This window comes from Micromesistius poutassou, assembly GCF_964030765.1.
Source record: "Micromesistius poutassou genome assembly, chromosome: 4".
Lineage (NCBI taxonomy): Eukaryota > Metazoa > Chordata > Actinopteri > Gadiformes > Gadidae > Micromesistius > Micromesistius poutassou.
In genome coordinates this window covers 22,692,823-22,712,822 of record NC_140274.1, presented here as the reverse complement: position 1 = coordinate 22,712,822, position 20,000 = coordinate 22,692,823, and the positions used below count along the sequence as shown (strand labels likewise).

Here is a 20,000-nt window from a genome sequence, read left to right as displayed (position 1 = left end):
TGGGCTGTATGGATTAATAGAAAGAATGAGGTTAGAATGTTTCCTTCCAGTGTTTATTAACGTCTTTGAAAGATTTCCACGTGCATTTCCTTTTTTATGGGCCAAATGGGCTATAATTTATTTGTGAGGACATAAGCGTCCACCAGATGAAGCAATGCTCTCGTCTGGATTCCGTTCAGTCTTAACATTCCTCCGTCCTCCTTCCCATCGCTCATCCTCTCTACAGGATCACGCCCAGGAAGTTTGACCTGGTGCCTGCCCGCAGCCCTGACCCCCCCGCAGTGGTGACCCCTGACCCCCCCGCAGTGATGACCCCTGACCCCCCCGCAGTGGTGACCCCTGACCCCCCCGCAGTGATGACCCCTGACCCCCCCGCATTGGTGACCCCTGACCCCCCCGCAGTGATGACCCCTGACCTGGGGACCCCCCTCACCCTGAGCAGGAGGGGAACCCGCACCTCGTTCACCTTCCGCAGCATCAGGCCGTCGCCATGCCGATGTGGTAAGCCCCCCCCCCCCCCCCCCCCCCGCCGCACACACAGCCTCCATGGTAACACACAGTGACCCACCGATGTTATCGCCCCGTATTTGCGTTCTTTCCGTGTATCGCCATCAGCCGATTTTTTTTTCACGATATTTATTTAATTTTTTCTCTTTTTTTTCCCACCATGATTTGCAGACAGTTCAAATGTTCCGTTCTTCCATTGAGACTTGTAACATGTGTTATCATCATTGTGTAACTGTTGTGTTATCATCATTGTGTAACTGTTATGATGTCAATTGAGGGAGCAGAAGCAGCATCTGCTCCAAATATCAGCTCAAGAAAATCGGTATTGGCGTATCGGTCAGCGGCTAGGGCTGATGGGGAAAAAAAATCTGTATCGTATCGGCCCTCAAAAATGATATCGGTCGATACGATCCCTAGTAACACAGCACAGACCCTGGTGAGGATAAACTATAAGAACTGCTACCTGCTACGTTCCCTACGACCAATGACATCTCCACATGGTGTTGGTTTATCCAGCTGTCTGAAGCTCTCAGAGCCCATATCCACGTCCTGTCAACTCACAGTGACAAAGTGTCCGAGCCTCTGAGTAATGGAGTAACGTGTCTGTAACGATGTTTCCTCTCCTTCCAGTGATTGATAAATGGTCGTAGCCCCCCCCCCCCCCCCGACGTCTAGTGTGTCATCAGGTCATGTGTCAGGGGTCACCTCACCCTGTACGTCAGTGTGGTGCGTCTCACACATCCCTCCCTCCCTCCCTCCCTCCTCAGCGTTCCCCTCGGCGTGTGACAGCCAGGGCGCCCCGCCCCCCTCGGCCCCCCCGCCGCCCTCGCCGCCCTCCCTCCCGCGTTGCCACGGCGACGCGGCCCGCCTGGAGTGGGAGTACGTGCACCGCGTGTACGACGCCATCGCCCCCCACTTCAGCGGCACACGCCACTCGCCCTGGCCGCGCGTGTGCGACTTCCTGTCCTCGCTGGCGCCCGGCGCCGTGCTGGCGGACGTCGGCTGCGGCAACGGGAAGTACCTGGGCGTCAACCCGGACGTAGTGGCGGTGAGTGGCTCCCTGACGCCGGCCGGCGGGACGGCTGTGTGTTAGAACGCAGAGACGGTGGCTGAGTGGTGATCATGTGTTTATTATTTTAATCTGCGCCGTCGCTGAACTGCTTCATCATGGCCGCGCTGCCTCAGAGAGCAGCAGGCCCGGCACGGTGCATTCTGGGCTTTGGGTCATGAACCAGATGTCAGGGTCTGATAGACTCTGTTTGTTTGATAGACTCCATCCACCCTGCCCTCCTCCTCTTGTCATTCTCCTCGCCACATGTTTCCTCATGTCTCTGTGTACAGTTGGGCTGTGACCGTAGCAGCGCTCTGGTCCACATCTGTACCCAGAGGGGCTTTCAGGCCTTCGTTTCGGATGCCCTCGACGTCCCCATGCGCACTGCCTCCTGTGACGCCTGCATATCTATCGCTGTCATACACCACTTCTCCACACCGGTAAGCAGACGCAACACTACAAAGAAAGACACACACACTAAAGGAAGTGAATTGTGTTTTTGGTCAAAGTACACGCTCAAAATAAACCTTGGCTGACATCATGAAGTGTGTGTGTGTGTGTGTGTGTGTGTGTGTGTGTGTGTGTGTGTGTGTGTGTGTGTGTGTGTGTGTGTGTGTGTGTGTGTGTGTGTGTGTGTGTGTGTTAGGAGCGGCGCCTGGCGGCGGTCGGGGAGCTGGTGAGGCTGCTGAAGCCCGGCGGCCGCGCCCTCGTCTACGTCTGGGCCCTGGAGCAGGAGTACGACCGGCAGAGGTCAAAGTACCTCAAGGACCAGAGCAGGGAACCCTCCGGAAGCCACGGCACCGCAGAGGGCCAATCGGAGGGCAGCGCATCACCCCGGAGGACTGTGAGTCGCCACGGCGACGCAGGCGTCACCGAGGTCAGCGGCCCCGGAGGTCAGAGGCCAGGCCGGGACCAGGTGCACCATGGGAAACTGAGCGTCCACACCAACCGCACGGCGTTCAACTCCCAGGACCTGCTGGTCCCCTGGCACCTGAAGGACGCGGCGGGCGCGGCGGGGAAGGGCAGGAAGTGCAGGAGAGGAGCTGGGAGCCGTGACCAGATGAGAGACGGGGCCCCAGCTGCTCCCGGAGATAAGCCCTCCGTCGCCCCACACACCCGGCCGTCTGTCGGGCCCCCGTCAGACGGCAGGACTGAACCGTCTGGTTCCACTCAACGGAGCGCGCAGCCAGACTCCACGGGGGCCCGGGGCCCTCCTGCTGCTCTGGGGTCCGGCCCGCCGTCCTCCGCTGCGGAGGCTGGCGATGAACCCCGTCCCGGCTCTGACGCCGCTCCCACCGCCGCGCTCCCTGAGGCCGGCGCGGCGGCGGCGGTGGCGGCGGCGGCGGCGGTGGCGGTTTTCCACCGCTATTACCACGTCTTCCAGCAGGGAGAGGTTGAGGAGCTGTGCGGTCAGGTGGCTGGGGTCAAAGTTCAGACCAGCTACCATGACCAGGGCAACTGGTGTGTGATACTGGTGAAAGACTGACCAGATGAACACAAGAAGAGCCGCTGCCCAACAAACGTCTGTTGACCCCCTACGCACTCAACACATGAAGCTTTCATCAGATGTGCCATGTGCCGCAGTTTTACGTGGCATAACTATTGTTAACAATCCTCCAGCACATATGTGGCTGACTGATCCTAAACATGTTATTATGTTAAAACGATGTGAACCGTATCTAATAAATGTTGTTCTCTGTTGTCTGCAGTGCTCTTCGTACTCTTAGTTCCTCTGCTGGGGTCACGCGGGCCAACAGGCAGTTTCCACGGTGGGAGCCAAACTCCCTATATTTAGATTAGCCAGGAAGAGCAGACCGAGATAATCGGTGTCAGCGAATAATTGTTGCCACGTGTTTTAATTTAGTGCGCTGCTCAGTGGAACTTTGCGTCTCCCGGAACATTTTGACAAATTGCAAGCTCTCAAAGTTGAACTGAGTTCATTTTATTGTTTTAGTTCCCCCGTGGTGGAAGGCGTCCTATGGCTCAAACGGGGCTGTGCTGCTGCTTGTCTGGTCCAGCATCTGCTGGTCAACACCAGACCAATCAAAGCCCTGACAGCCTGAATTGGACGTCTTCCGGGACAATCTCCCCTCCTGCTCCGGCCCGCGTACAGAGAAAGAGACGGTGGACGGTAACTCAACGGCCTTAGATCAGATTAAGATTCCTCTCCCTGTGTCCTCGTGCAGTTCAACACCATGAATCCTCGCTCTACTTTACTTCTGCTTCCCCCCCCCCCGTCTCCCTATCCTAGCCCAGCCTCCCACATCTTCTGGAATACGTTCACTAGGTCGTGTTCAGAGCCCGCAGTCTGAATCAGGGCCAAAGTGTCACGTTTGTGGGAGGGATGATTTGCTGAGGTTGGATAGGGGGGAACAGTTGACTGATTAATAGCTGAAAGTGTGGTCCAAAGTGTATATTTCATTTATTGTAATTCAAGAAGTGGACCGCAATGCCCTACATTTGTGCAGGTGTATAAAGTAATGCAAAACCATGCAGGTAGCCCGTTTCTACATTCAATTGCATGATTTAGAACATGTAAAATAGCAAGCTGTAAACGTATATTTTATTGTTGCTTAACTATTTCACAATTTACTTGACTACAAAAAGCGCATGCTGGATACTTTGCCCGTGCCCTTGTTATTTCATGCAGGCTGTATATATGTATAAAGCAACTCATAAAAGTGATACGAAATGGTTGTCACATTGAGAAATGTCTACTTTAAATGGGTTAAGAAATATACGCGTTACATTGCTTTTTATCCAGAAAACCCGCAGCTCCCCCGTTTACTTGTATTTGGTTTACGGGCCAGTGTACCTCTCCAATATGGCGGCGACGTTGACGTCTCGCCCTCCCTACTCGACACAGTCGCAAGTTGGGGTAAACTATTTACGACACCTATGAAAACACATTTACGACACCCATGAAAACACCTTTACGACAGCACCATGGCCGCCTTCGGAGCGAGTTTCGAAAGCGAGACTTCGATCGAAGACAGAAAAGAGAACAAGAGGAGAGCTCGTCGAGAGGCGGTGGAGAAGGTCAGAGAGGACCAGGTCCTCGAGCTGCACCCCGGAGTGTGACACGGAGTGAGACACTAGAGTGACACACTCCGGGGTGACACGCTGTGGTGTGTTGGTTAAGACCATCATGTAAACGGATGCTAACCGCTAACAGCAGTTAGCATTCGCCTGGTGCCTTAATATTATTATTATTATTAAAAGGATTAAAGGAGGTCGATGCTATGATTATGATCATAAGTAGTTATAAGTTAAGTATAAGTTATAGTCTGTAGTGTCGCGCAAAAGGATTCATTCAGACCAGGCCACTGCTGATTCTGATGCAGCATTAGGATTGGTAGTCCTGCATTATTATAATATTATCATTATTATTATTATATTATGTGTCCAGAGTCACCCTACATCATGTTGGCCCCTTGTGCATTCGTTAGATGTTATGTTTTTTGTATGAACACTTTCATTAGTTTAAGCCCATTATACATCAATGCTTGCTCACATTCATTCATTTCATTTCGTAGGAATTAAATGAATTTCGCAATTTTCCAAATATTTGCAAGTTGATGCCTTTCACCGCTATGCGGTTTGTTTATCGTGTGTGAAGGCCAAGCAGTGCTATGAGAGGGAGGAGAAGAAGAAGGAGCAGAAGAAGCTGAGAGGAGAGGACACCTGGATGCTCCCTGAGCTGGACCAGCGCCTGCAGCAGATACAGCAGGTCACTACTAACCTACTAACTACTACTAACTAATAACCAGGCTGCTTTAATGACAGCAGATACAGCAGGTCACTACTAACCTACTAACTACTACTAACTAATAACCAGGCTGCTTTAATGACAGCAGATACAGCAGGTCACTACTAACCTACTAACTACTACTAACTAATAACAGGCTGCTTTAATGACAGCAGATACAGCAGGTCACTACTAACCTACTAACTACTACTAACTAATAACCAGCCGCTTTAATGACAGCAGATACAGCAGGTCACTACTAACCTACTAACTACTACTAACTAATAACCAGCCGCTTTAATGACAGCAGGTCACTACTAACCTACTAACTACTACTAACTAATAACCAGCTGCTTTAATGACAGGAGATACAGCAGGTCACTACTAACCTACTAACTACTACTAACTAATAACCAGGCTGCTTTAATGACAGCAGATACAGCAGGTCACTACTAACCTACTAACTACTACTAACTAATAACAGGCTGCTTTAATGACAGCAGATACAGCAGGTCACTACTAACCTACTAACTACTACTAACTAATAACAGGCTGCTTTAATGACAGCAGATACAGCAGGTCACTACTAACCTACAATAACATAATGATATATATATATATAGGACTTATAATAACCAGGCTGCTTTAATGACAGCAGATACAGCAGGTCACTACTAACCTACTAACTACTACTAACTAATAACCAGGCTGCTTTAATGACAGCAGATACAGCAGGTCACTACTAACCTACAATAACCAGGCCGCTTTAATGACAACAGATACAGCAGGTCTGTGGACGGGTTGGTTATGACACTAACCTACAATAACCAGGCTGCTTTAATGGACATCTTTTTCTATACCGGCTGGCGTTGGCTCGTTTTGAGATGAACTAAAAACACACTTTGTTTTTTCTGACCAATCAACAGGAAGACTCCGTCAAGAGCAAGAAGAGGAAGAAAGAGAAGAAGTCTAAAAAGGCCAAGAAGGAGAAGAAGAAGAAGAGAGACAGGAAGGAGAAGGGGGTGGGCGATGGCTGCAGTGACAGCTCTCAGGTATATTATTATTATTATCATTATTATTATTATTATTACTGATGCTTGCCAACAGCACAACATGCAACCAGGTTTTCTCCAATGGCGGTAATGATAAAGAAAACGAGGGAGAAATATATTTCAATTTTTTTATTTCACTTGTCATTTTTGCTCCAACTAAATGTTCACTTATTAATGTATTCATGAAAACATATTGAAGCCATTCAAGATGTGTTTTCTTTTCTCCGTGAAGCTATAACTCACCCTCTGTCTGTATCTTCTAATCGCTCTGAAGGACTCGGAGGAGGAGTGGGTGGAGGCACAGCCACAGACGGTCAAAGGCTGGAAGGTTCCTGCTGAGGCCAAGGCTGCAGAGAGCAGCCAGAGTCCAGCCCCGGACGCCCAGGTAACGCTCTCCACCTGGCTGCAGATACGTACACAAAGAAGTCCCGTTTTAAATGTCACTATGTGTACAATAGTTGATACCTCAGTGTCATGAAGGATGGGCCAAAAAAGTTGTACGTTCCCCAGTAGTTCATATTGGGAAGCAGGAAGCAGATGGGTCATTGGGTTTGAGAAGAACGCAAAGAATGCCCAAGAAGAAGACTGACGCGTGGTGTGGTTGTACCTTCTCTGTCCATTGCTTCTCTCCGCAGCGAGACGAGTGGATGACCTTCGACTTCCTGGCAATGAAAACCACGTCGACAGCAGAGAGGAGAGCTGAGAAAGACCGGCTGAAAGGGGAGGAGAAAGCCAAAGCAGAGGCTATCGAACAGGTGTGTGTGTGTGTGTGTGTGTGTGTGTGTGTGTGTGTGTGTGTGTGTGTGTGTGTGTGTGTGTGTGTGTGTGTGTGTGTGTGTGTGTGTGTGATCTAAAGCTCCAGAGGTACAAAATGTAAACTGAGTGTATAATTGAAACCAAGGTGGCCAACTGTGTGTTTTTAATGTTCATTGTCATCACCATCGTCTATGTTGTGGCTTGCATAGAACGGTTGAAACGAGGTTCCTGTTGTCTCCAGGCTGGTCTGCACAGGTTGGAGCTGAACCCCTTCTGGAAGGACGGAGGGAGCGGTTTGCCCCCAGAGAAGAACGCCGTCGCTGTCGCTGAGCCCAAAAGAGGTAATGGTGGCAGTCCACCCAGAACACATTATCATCAGAACGACATGAACACATTATGATCAGAACAACATGAACACATTATGATCAGAACAACATGAACACATTATGATCAGAACAACATGAACACATTATGATCAGAACAACATGAACACATTATGATCAGAACAACATGAACACATTATGATCAGAACAACATGAACACATTATGATCAGAACAACATGAACACATTATGATCAGAACGACATGAACACATTATGATCAGAACCAACAAAATCTATGCATATGTTTGTCATGTGGACAAACATATGCATAGATTACATGTAATGATATCATGTTGATCACTGGCCGGGGCGATCAACTTATTGATAATTATTGATAATTTGAATGCCCTAAAAAGACTAGGAATTACCATGGTGGATTTAAACACTTCTGTTTAACACTTAATACGACCTTCCACTGTTCTTCATTGATCAATACTCCAATGTCGATACAACAATGATAAACACTCAGATATTGTAAATAAGTATGGAACCGTGTTTGTGTAACAAACCAAGCTGCGAGATTCGGTGGTCCAGTCTCTTATCGATATATATTGATCATGTTTTATATTATATTGATCAAAAGTCTATCACAATACGATCATTTATTGTTTTATTGCCCAGGCCTAATCACAATCCTGAGATGTGTTTTATGTTATTAGCTTAGAAACTGTAGTGCAGTCGTTTGATTCATGTTAAGCTTGTACAAAGGAAGGTGAACTGTGAAATGTATTTCATTGGGCTTTGTGTGTGTTGTGATGATGATGATGCACACCCTGTGCATTTTATTTCAAGGCTGTTTCTGCCATTAAAGTGATATGTTGTAATGTTATGGCTTTCTGCTGAAGTCGTGAGTGATGTTAATAGTATCTCTCATAAGGTTGGAATTTTAAGTGTGGGGAATTGGCTCACAAAATCTTCCAAAAGTGACTCATGTAGGCATTTTTCAATATAAACACAACGTAACTGGAGCGGGATCCTATGATAGGAGCTGAAATCACTTGGCATTACTAAAGCAAGAATAGAAACCACGAAAGGGTGAATTGCTTTTGAATTAAAATAATGGAATAAATAGGATAATCCTTACTGTTATTGTCACTGGTCTTTGAGATTTGCCTCTAACTCTTAACATATTTATAATTTTATGTCTTTGTATGTATTTTTCTACTATGGACCATCGTTGTGTCCGGAATAAAGATTGATTCATTGAGCTGAAGTGAATCACTGAGTAAGGGTTTGAGGACGGCTGGATTCAGGATAGAGAGACACCAACCCTCCGTCCTTACGGAGCTGTTTAACGTTGGTAGAGTTGTCTGGCAGAAGAAGGGCCAGTGTCCACATATCGTTGTTCTGTGCGTTCCAGGTCTTTTTTCAGTTGTTCCCCACGAGGAGAGGCCGTACGCGGCTGTCTTGAGAAAAAATGCTGCACTCAGCTTCTTTCTTTTGTTCGGCCGATCCCAGCGCTTGTAGTTGAAAACATCAGAACTCGTTACCCTTGAACAACACAAGGGTTTGGCCTTGTCCATCCATCCAGACCTGTCTGATGGGTCGGACTGAAACATAACATACCAGAGAGGACAAATAATAAGAGAGGTCAAACAATTATAGGCAATAATAAGCAAAGGGTAGCCTGGAGATCCAGAGCCACGTCTAGAGGGCTGTAGGGTCTGGGAATGAGAACGGCCCGACTCCAGGGGCGGCAACAAGCATGTATTTCAAAATATCACTGCACGCGATTGGATAACACTACGACCACTCAGAAGAATACAAGGGGTGACGTATCCAGAGCCCCATACGCGTCCTTCGCAGCGCTGTCGTCATCTGATTAGCTCGCTTCTGGCCCGCCTATATCAGACACACCGATTGGTCAACACTGTGATTGGTTAACACCGTGATTGGTTAATGTTCGGATGCAGGGGAATGAGTACATTACTCGTTCCCAGAGTGACTCGCTGAGCAAATTCAAATTGTGCTCTCGCGAGAACTCTGGATTTCCAGGGGAAGGAAAGGGTTTATTTATAGAATAATGAGCCTAAGGTTCACCTTGTGTCTTTATCTTGTAGGTTTCTTCCTCTGGTGATCTGATAACGATGTGAGCAGACAGCTGTGAACACTGAACCAAGACTCTTCATATCAGTTCATCAAAAGCACATTAGAGGCTCAGGGATGCGCAACCAAATATTACAATCGTCTGCACCACAGCAGCCATTTTTGCTGTGGCTGTTGCTTAGCAACTTTTGATTAATCCGGATTTGAATTATAATTATATCCTAATCCAACATTTTGGCCACATGGGCTGCAATGCCAGCGTGATTTACACTTTGGCCACCATGTTGTTTGCGTTGCTATTTACCTGTTGGGCGTTAAACGCGGTCACTGATTGATGCCGGGTGTAGTCACTGTAATTGATGTCAGATACTATCTGGGTACAATTCATATGCATGAACTCTACCTCGCTTTTATGAATTGTGTTGTTTCCTGCTTGATACCGCGATCGATCAGTTCAATCCCTCATTTAATTTAGACATCATCCATCAGGAGCACGCATCACGGGGATGTTTCTGGAACGAGCCACCGGTGTGTGTTCCCCTAGAGAGTTGATGCTGGGTCCTGTGCTTCCCCTTTGATGAAGCTGCCGTGTCCAAACTAAAGCCTAAAGGGGGTATTTACGTCCAGTCCCGTGTGCCGTCCCTGTTATTTCGGGCAGAGCGAACACCCGTATCTTCATCGTCCTTTAGTCGTCCTTTGCTCTCCACTGAGCCCACCTAGGATTAATACGAGGGCTGATGGTCGTCGTTCAGTCCGTACCACACATGAGTAAGCCCTTCAGTGTGTCCAGAGACTCGCCCCCCCCCTGATTCACGGCTTCTACTGATTTACTGCTGATATTTTCCCGCTTTTCCTTGAGCGCGTTCTGTTGTTTTGGTTGTCTGGTGCATCTGTGCTGTTGATTGTTTACATATGGATTGTGGTAAAGCAGAAAGATTGTGACCGCGCTTTGCATCACCATTATTTTCAGTCATATTTGTGTCCTGGCAGTAACATCAAGGATAATGTAAACACTTTTCTATTAATGAAAATGTGTGCATGTCTTAATTCAGGAGTCTCCTCTCCTCCCTTGTGTAGTGTCTGCCGTCAACGACGGAGGTCTGAGCTGGTTGAAGAAGAGCTACCAGAGGATGAGGGAGCAGGCGGACAGAGACAACTGCAGCCTCAACGAGATAGTGGCCCAGAGATACGGGGTGAGTGTCACACACACACACGCACAGACAGACAGACAGACAGACAGACAGACAGACACTTACATATGGCGGGTCCATGAGCTTTTAGACACATGTGTCAAGAGCGCTGTCCCCTTCAATCAAACAGACTAAATCAGGTTTACCGTTTGCCTAGGATTTAAATAGTCACATGTGTCAAACATGCATACACATAGATCTCTGAATATTTATTTTGTCATCCACTTGAACGGGCTTTGCCAAATTCTGACAGAGTTTTGGCGCAAACGGGTTTCAGTTCTGTCAATGGCTCTGCCACGCTCACCTGCTCCTTCCTCCTGTCTATCTCTCTGACACACACATGCACACACGGGAGCCAGCACTGTGGGTTTTGAAGGGCTCTACTGAATGCTGTCACTGTCATTTCACTGCTGTGCTGTCACTGCAGTGCTGACAGTGCAGTGAGCTACGCACAAGATACGGTGCACCTTGTCTGTGTTATTTGGAAAGCATCCTTCGGAAACTTTTGCCAATAGATAGGGATATGTCCCTAATAGATAGGGATATCTCCCTAATAGATAGGGATATGTCCCTATGTCCCTAATAGATAGGGATATGTCCCTAATAGATAGGGATATGTCCCTATGTCCCTAATAGATAGGGATATGTCCCTAATAGATAGGGATATGTCCCTAATAGATAGGGATATCTCCCTAATAGATAGGGATATGTCCCTATGTCCCTAATAGATAGGGATATGTCCCTAATAGATAGGGATATGTCCCTATATGTCCTAATAGATAGGGATATATCCCTATATGTCCTAATAGATAGGGATATGTCCCTATATGTCCTAATAGATAGGGATATGTCCCTATATGTCCTAATAGATAGGGATATGTCCCTATATATGTCCTAATAGATAGGGATATGTCCCTATATATGTCCTAATAGATAGGGATATGTCCCTATATATGTCCCTATATATGTCCTAATAGATAGGGATATGTCCCTATATATGTCCTAATAGATAGGGATGTCCCTATATATGTCCCTATATATGTCCTAATAGATAGGGATATGTCCCTATATATGTCCCTAATAGATAGGGATATGTCCCTATATATGTCCCTAATAGATAGGGATATGTCCCTGTGTCCCTAATAGATAGGGATATGTCCCTAATAGATAGGGATATGTCCCTATATATGTCCCTAATAGATAGGGATATGTCCCTATGTCCCTAATAGATAGGGATATGTCCCTATGTCCCTAATAGATAGGGATATGTCCCTATATGTCCTAATAGATAGGGATATGTCCCTAATAGATAGGGATATGTCCCTATGTCCCTAATAGATAGGGATATGTCCCTATGTCCCTAATAGATAGGGATATGTCCCTAATAGATAGGGATATGTCCCTATGTCCTAATAGATAGGGATATGTCCCTATATATGTCCCTAATAGATAGGGATATGTCCCTAATAGATAGGGATATGTCCCTAATAGATAGGGATATGTCCCTAATAGATAGGGATATGTCCCTATGTCCTAATAGATAGGGATATGTCCCTATATATGTCCTAATAGATAGGGATATGTCCCTATGTCCTAATAGATAGGGATATGTCCCTATATATGTCCTAATAGATAGGGATATGTCCCTATATATGTCCTAATAGATAGGGATATGTCCCTATGTCCCTATATTAATAGATAGGGATGTGTCCCTATATATGTCCTATCTATACCTGTCTTTCTCTGCAAAACCTCTCGCAGGATTTCTATGTGCAGATCTATGTGCAAATCGATCAGCGAGAGCCCGTCTGCATTTGCGTTTCAACGCCTTGTTAATTTTGATATTAATGTCAATAAATGAATGAGCTGTTGTTTCTCCGCCCCCATAGTCCATGGAGGAGTTCCAGAAGCGTCTGTCAGAGGCTGAAGAAGCGGCCTACGGGGCTCCACGGAGAGGGGCGAACAGGGGGAGGGGGGGGTGGAGGAGAGGAGACAGGGACAGCTGGAGGAGGGGAGACGGGGACAGAGAGGGAGGCAGAGAGGGAGGCAGAGAGGGAGGCAGAGAGGGAGGCAGAGAGGGAGACAGAGAGGGCAGAGAGGGAGGCAGAGAGGGAGGCAGAGAGGGAGACAGAGAGGGAGGCAGAGAGGGAGACAGAGAGGGAGGCAGAGAGGGAGACAGAGAGGGAGACAGAGAGGGCAGAGAGGACCGGGGCCGCAGTGAGAGGGAGAGAGACGCCGCTCCTGCAGATGGAGGCGGGCGGTGGGAGAGAAGGGGCGCGCCCAGGGACCAGGGGGGCGACGGTCGCTACAGAGAGAGGGAACGCAGCAGGGAGCGGAGCAGAGGAGGAGGAGGGCAGCGGGACGGGGAGCGGAGACGCAGGAGCCCCGACCGCGACGAGGAGCGACCCGGAGAGAGGCAGAGAGCCAACGACAGACGGAGAGACCAGGACCGAGAGGGAGACAGAGACGGGCCCCGGGAGAGGGACGCGGGCCGGCCTGGAGGCTCTGACAGAGCCCAGCGTGACGCCGGTCCGTCCTGCCGAGCTGACTCCGCCCCCGGGCGCGGCCGCCACTCCCCTCCCCCGCCCCGCGGCCCGTTGACGGGACGCTTCCTCAAGCCCTCCGACGACGAGGACGCAGGTGGAGGTGGGTCACCTTTAGTGGTTTTACCTTTTTGGAAATGTCTTTGTTAGGATTTATTAAACACGGTAATCCGCCCCTAGCCCCCTCCTTCCTACAACTGTTAGTTTCAAAGATGCATATTGGTTAGGCTTTGTGTGTTAGGGTTAGAGGGTTAGGGTTAGAGGGTTAGGGTTAGGGTTAGAGGGTTAGGGTTAGAGGGTTAGGGTTAGAGGGTTAGGGTTAGAGGGTTAGGGTTAGAGGGTTAGGCTTTGTGTGTTAGGGTTAGAGGGTTAGGGTTAGAGGGTTAGGGTTAGAGGGTTAGGGTTAGAGGGTTAGGGTTAGGGTTAGAGGGTTAGGGTTAGAGGATTAGGGTTAGAGGGTTAGGGTTAGAGGGTTAGGGTTAGAGGATTAGGGTTAGAGGGTTAGGGTTAGAGGGTTAGAGGGTTAGGGTTAGAGGGTTAGGGTTAGAGGGTTAGGGTTAGAGGGTTAGGGTTAGGGTTAGAGGGTTAGGGTTAGAGGGTTAGGGTTAGGGTTAGAGGGTTAGGGTTAGAGGATTAGGGTTAGAGGGTTAGGGTTAGGGTTAGGGTTAGAGGGTTAGGGTTAGAGGGTTAGGGTTAGAGGATTAGGGTTAGAGGGTTAGGGTTAGGGTTAGGGGGTTAGGGTTAGAGGGTTAGGGTTAGAGGGTTAGAGGGTTAGATGGTTAGGGTTAGAGGGTTAGGGTTAGGGTTAGAGGGTTAGGGTTAGAGGGTTAGGGTTAGGGTTAGAGGGTTAGAGGGTTAGATGGTTAGGGTTAGAGGGTTAGGGTTAGAGGGTTAGGGTTAGGGTTAGAGGGTTAGGGTTAGGGTTAGAGGGTTAGGGTTAGAGGGTTAGAGGGTTAGGGTTAGAGGGTTAGGGTTAGGGTTAGGGTTAGAGGGTTAGAACATGTCAGAATTGGCACGCATGGTGGTGCCGTCCGTAGTGAGCCACTGGGGGCGTGTTACAGTGAACACGGGGTAATAGCGAGGTGACATCCTACGACGTGTGTTGTCCTCTCTGCCACGCGACGCCACTCGGTGCATGTCGAGTTTGCACGACTGCCGTTACGCTGACGGTACGCCCTAACAAGAGTCTTTCTCGGACCCAAACCGGATCCAAAACCCACCGACTTCCTCCACACTGCCCTCACACTCACTGGCCTTAATCTGGAGATAACCTTATTCATCTTTATATCGCCCCATCGTAGAGGAGGTTGAGTTTCAGGCGTCCAGTATTTCCCTGCTTAACGCGGCCCACTGTCCCACGTTCAGCCCGCAGGCCCGGCCCGGCCCGCCTCTCCAAGGCCTTCCTGAGGCCCAGCTCCGACGACGAGGGCTCCCCGAGGGGGGCGGTCCGTCAGCGCCACGCCGCGCCACGCTCGGGGAGGGAGGGCGGCCCGGCCCGGGGCCCCGACCCGCCGACAGAACCCCTCCAGGGGGAGGAGGAGAAGGTCGCCGAGGCCACGGCTCACCATGGGAACAAGGCCCCAGCCACGTCCTCAAGGTCAGGGCTGAACCGAGACACAACGGGACCCTCTAGGGGCGGCTTGGTTTAGTTTGTGTTGAACCCATGGCTTTATTCATTCTCCTTTCCCATTGTGCCTAAAGTATACACCTTGAACTTGACTCACTCACTCACTCACTCACTCACTCACTCACTCACTCACTCACTCACTCACTCACTCACTCTGTGCTTGCCCTTTCCAGTTCTCCAACTGCTGCTTTCCCGTCTTTTTCTTGTCCTTCTCTCAGTCTACCGACTGCCGCTGTGGTTCTTACCGGCTGTTCTGTGTGTTAGGGGGCTTCCTCCCCTCAGTCCTTACAGCTGCTGTGTAGCTCATGGACCGCGGTCGCTCTCTGGGCCGAGGAAGACATTCAGTTCTGTTCCCTCAGTTCAGTAAACATCATTAACCCCCCCCCCCCTCGCAGTGGCTGTCAACAGAACAGCATACGGCCCTACAGTTCACTGTTGGTGTTGTTGATCCTACAGTTGTTGTTGTTGTTGTTGATCCTACAGTTGTTGTTGGTGTTGATCCTACAGTTGTATTTGGTGTTGATCCTACAGTTGTTGTTGGTGTTGATCCTACAGTTGTTGTTGGTGTTGATCCTACAGTTGTTGTTGTTGTTGATCCTACAGTTGTTGTTGTTGGTGTTGATCCTACAGTTGTTGTTGGTGTTGATCCTACAGTTGTTGTTGTTGTTGGTGTTGATCCTACAGTTGTTGTTGGTGTTGATCCTACAGTTGTTGTTGGTGTTGATCCTACAGTTGTTGTTGTTGTTGGTGTTGATCCTACAGTTGTTGTTGGTGTTGATCCTACAGTTGTTGTTGTTGGTGTTGATCCTACCGTTGTTGTTGTTGTTGGTGTTGATCCTACAGTTGTTGTTGTTGTTGGTGTTGATCCTACAGTTGTTGTTGTTGTTGGTGTTGATCCTACAGTTGTTGTTGTTGTTGTTGTTGATCCTACAGTTGTTGTTGGTGTTGATCCTACAGTTGTTGTTGTTGTTGGTGTTGATCCTACAGTTGTTGTTGTTGTTGGTGTTGATCCTACAGTTGTTGTTGTTGTTGGTGTTGATCCTACAGTTGTTGTTGTTGTTGGTGTTGATCCTACAGTTGTTGTTGTTGTTGTTGTTGATCCTACAGTTGTTGTTGGTGTTGATCCTACAGTTGTTGTTGTTGTTGGTGTTGATCCTACAGTTGTTGTTGTTGTTGGTGTTGATCCTACAGTTGTTGTTGTTGTTGGTGTTGATCCTACAGTTGTTGTTGTTGTTGGTGTTGATCCTACAGTTGTTGTTGTTGTTGATCCTACAGTTGTTGTTGTTGTTGTCGGGGGCTGTATTCATCCCTGAGTGCATCAGGCTGGTGTCTCTGCCGCTGCCTCCCTGCTGTGGCGGCGGTCGCCCGGGGGCAGCCAGAGTCTCTGCTGGCTACGCCTCGTTAGGCCTCGTTAGGCCTCGTTAGGCCTCGTTAGGCTAAGTTGTTTAGGTAAGGTCTGAGGGCCGTGGAGGGCCAGTCCTACCGTCTCTCAGCCAGGGCTGAGTGAGGCCATGAGGGCAGAGCGATGCCCCCCCCCCCCCCGCCCTGCTGCTCCCCGGGCTGGGCTCAGGCAGGGAGCGGGGAACCTCTACCGTACCATACGGCTTTATCTGTCAGTAGGGCACGGAAATTCATTTAGCATCCCTGTGAAAGGGACGCAAAGACTCAAGTACACACACATGACACATGACGTGTCACAGCCCACAGATACACCAAACAACACAAATGACAGGTAAGGCAATTTACAAAGACATGCCGAGACTAAGACCCATGGAATCATACATGCTCTGGGATGTCATCTTAGTCTGAAGTTAAATGGGAACCCTAGCAAACAATAGAGAGGGACCAGCGCGCTGTTGTAACAGAGTCAGACACAGGGGGTGAAGTCACCCTCTGTGCCCCGGACAGATAGGAGGATGTGACACCACGCAGCAGCCCCCCCTCTGCCATGGGCTGTCCTCCGTCATACAAGATACAGTCTGGACAATGGTTGTTACAAAATGAAACGGCTACGGTTGGATATTTACAACACAAATCCATTTCTCTACAGTGAGGAGGAGGAGGAGGAGGAGCTGCCACTGCTCACCGACGAGGAGATGAACAAGCTGGGAGCCAGGCTGGTGAAGGCTGAGATCCTGGGGAACGCCGTGAGTCCCACCGCCGGCCCCGACCCCCAGCCCCCACCCCCACCCCCCACCGCCAGCCCCCACCTCCAGCCCCCACCTCCAGCCTCCACCTCCAGCCCCCACCTCCAGCCCCCACCTCCAGCCCCCACCGCCGGCCCCCACCTCCAGCCCCCACCTCCAGCCCCCACCGCCAGCCCCCACCTCCAGCCCCCACCTCCAGCCCCCACCTCCAGCCCCCACCGCCAGCCCCAGCCCCCACCTCCGGCCCCGACCTCCAGCCCCCACCTCCAGCCCCCCACCTCCAGCCCCCACCTCCAGCCCCCACCTCCAGCCCCCGACCCCCAGCCCCCACCTCCAGCCCCCACCTCCAGCCCCCACCTCCAGCCCCCACCTCCGGCCCCCACCTCCAGCCCCCACCTCCAGCCCCCACCCCCAGCCCCCACCTCCAGCCTCCACGCTGCGGGGACGCTGGTGGTGTTAATCTCCGTCTCACAGGGCTGAGGAGCAGGCCATCACCGCTGCTCTTCTGGCTTCAGGACGTAAACTAAGAATAATTTCAGGATAATCTCCTTCTCTTATGATAACATTTAGTCACTCTATAATATATATAAAATGTTTTATTTAACATGGCTTTCACATTTGTGTGAATCCAAATGGCTTTAAATGAGCCACTAGTGGAACGTGTCTTGATGGCCGCGGTGTCCGTTCTAATCGTTCTAATCCCACTCCCGTTAGTCATCGTCAGCAGAGGAGGAGGCTGTAAGCTCTTCTAGGAGGCGTCTCCAGTGGATGTTTGACTCCTCATTTGTTATCCATCCATAGACTCCACTCCCAGCGATCACCATGTGGATTCTTTAACAGAGAATGCTCGTGTGCTGTCTTTTACGCACAGACCGGCACTCATCAGGGACTCCTAGTGTTTGCTGTGATGCTGTTGTCAATTTTAATGGCAAGAATTTCATCCCCAGTAGACATTTAAAAGCTGTGTTTTGTTGTAACCTAAACCTGCTTTTGATGGTCCAAAAGGTTGTAAAGTTCTGTCCAAAGGGAATCCAAAGGGACCAGTACATGCTATTGAAGTAGTGACTAGTAGTAGTAGTGACTAAGATCCCTCGACGATTCACCCTAGCCTTTACTCAGTCCTCTCTCTGACCAGCAGTATGTCAAACTCAGTTCAAATCATGCTTAACGAGCTAAAGTGGGGCAATAAACCCATTTATTCTTTGCAGATTTGCCAAGTAGAGTGTGGTAGATAGAGTTGTGTTTATGAACTAACTAACACAAATGTTGAGTACTTTTTTGGAAAAGCTTTAGTCTTTTGTTAGTTTCGTCCAGTAAAACGCTCCGTGATGTGTTCAGTGTTCCCCACATACTGGAGGGACTGTGGTGGAGCACCCTAGGGTGACAGGGGAAACGCCAGGTGGGTGGAGCACCCGAGGGTGACCCGCCCCCCCCCCCCCCCCTAGAAAAACATCTGATCATTTTGTTCAGCTGCTTCTCTAGTGCACCCCACCTGATCAAAAAAAAATATTATGACCAACGTTTTAGGCCAAAGTCAGTGTCACCATAACGAAGTGTCATTTTCATGGGATTTTTTTTATTTTTTATTTTTTTACCAATTTCCATATTTCTGAAACACAACTTCTGTAACGTGTGTTTAAGATGAACATCCTACAAAAGCTGTTCCCAGTAAATGGCAGGCGGTGCCGTTCAAACTACAATCAAGGCATTTTACAAATAATTGTCTCAAATGAACCATTAGTATTTGTGTTGAAAAAGGTTCTAAGCTAACAACATGCTTCGTGCGTGAGGCTGTGAAGTGAACGACACGTGTTCATGCGTCTCCTTCCTGTGGTCGCAGAGTGCCGTTCTCTTTAGGACGCACCGGACAGCTCCGTTTAGTAAGAGGAGTGTTTTTATTTGAGCATGTGTTTATGGCTGTCTCTGTGTCTGCGTCCTCAAGGCCCTGGTGGACAAGCTGAAATCCCAGATGGAGCTCGCTCGTAAAGCCAAAGAAAACCACGCAGCCCGACTGCAGCAGGCGATTGCCGCCAGAGCGAGCCAGGTACACAGACTGCATGAAGATAAATGACGTCTCTGACATATACTCCCCTTTCTCTATCAACCCAGAGGTCGTCTTAATGTCATCACAGTTGATGGAAGAATGTAACTCCAAGAGGAAATATTTGGCCTCTGGGCCTCTGGAAAATGTTGGCATCTGATTTATCCAAACCTAATAATGGAGCCACACTCTTTCATGTATCAAGAAGACTAACAAATGGAGAGAACCTTTTCAGACCCAGTTCATGTACTGTACGTGTTCAGCCCCACATGGTTAGGGGGTAGACACACACACACACACACACACACTCTCGCTCTCTCTCTAAGAAGTCCGTCTCTCTCCATTCCTCTTATCTGAGCCATAATCCAAACACATGCCGCCCTAAATCCACTTTATTACGCACTGGAGACGTCCTGAGGGCGTCCATCTCTCTCTGCAGACACTCACCTTAAAACTCGTGTGTGTGTGTGTGTGTGTGTGTGTGTGTGTGTGTGTGTCTCTCAGCCTCCAGGGCGGTCCGAGGAGCAGCAGGAGGAGGTGCTGCTGTTCAGGACGGACGCGTCGGGCCGGGCGTGGCCGGTCAGCGGGCCCTCGGGCCCCCAGGAGCCCCACGGGGGCCGCAGGAAGAAGAAGCCGGTAGGGGGGGGGGGGGGGGGAGCACAAAGGTTTTATTTTTAGAGGACAGAATCGGTGCTGGTTGAACGGCCGTGTCCTACTGTCCTTATCCCAGTGACCACCAATCACAGTCTTAGGGTTCACTGTGGAAGGTTACCACGGTTACCAGTGTGAGGCGGAGACTGTTGTCATAACGTTATCATCCGACAGTAAACCAGTTCAGCTCTGATGAAGGGATGAAGCGGCCCAGTGTCTCTGTGACGGTCACACCCTGTCCCACTCGCTGTCTTTGTT

The 20,000-nt window shown here is 49.4% G+C and overlaps 2 protein-coding genes across 2 annotated transcripts in view; both read left to right on the top strand.

Moving 5' to 3' along the window:
- Positions 1–3,243, top strand: part of alkbh8 (alkB homolog 8, tRNA methyltransferase) — a 7,990-nt gene extending 4,747 nt beyond the window's left edge. Inside the window, exons 9-12 of the mRNA XM_084466712.1 lie at positions 227–501; positions 1,275–1,555; positions 1,849–1,998; positions 2,205–3,243. Coding sequence (XP_084322838.1) covers positions 227–501; positions 1,275–1,555; positions 1,849–1,998; positions 2,205–3,044 — 1,546 coding nt within the window. The 3' untranslated portion in view covers positions 3,045–3,243. The remainder of the gene's footprint in view (positions 1–226; positions 502–1,274; positions 1,556–1,848; positions 1,999–2,204) is intronic.
- A 1,261-nt stretch (positions 3,244–4,504) lies between these two features.
- The window catches only part of LOC311341645 (CWF19-like protein 2), a gene marked incomplete at its 5' end in the record, with an annotated part of 31,965 nt that continues 16,469 nt past the window's right edge, over positions 4,505–20,000 (top strand). The window contains 12 exon segments of the mRNA XM_084466448.1: positions 4,505–4,597; positions 5,178–5,288; positions 6,233–6,358; positions 6,633–6,743; positions 6,994–7,113; positions 7,356–7,455; positions 10,621–10,736; positions 12,623–13,379; positions 14,642–14,873; positions 16,954–17,050; positions 18,993–19,094; positions 19,596–19,727. Coding sequence (XP_084322574.1) covers positions 4,505–4,597; positions 5,178–5,288; positions 6,233–6,358; positions 6,633–6,743; positions 6,994–7,113; positions 7,356–7,455; positions 10,621–10,736; positions 12,623–13,379; positions 14,642–14,873; positions 16,954–17,050; positions 18,993–19,094; positions 19,596–19,727 — 2,097 coding nt within the window.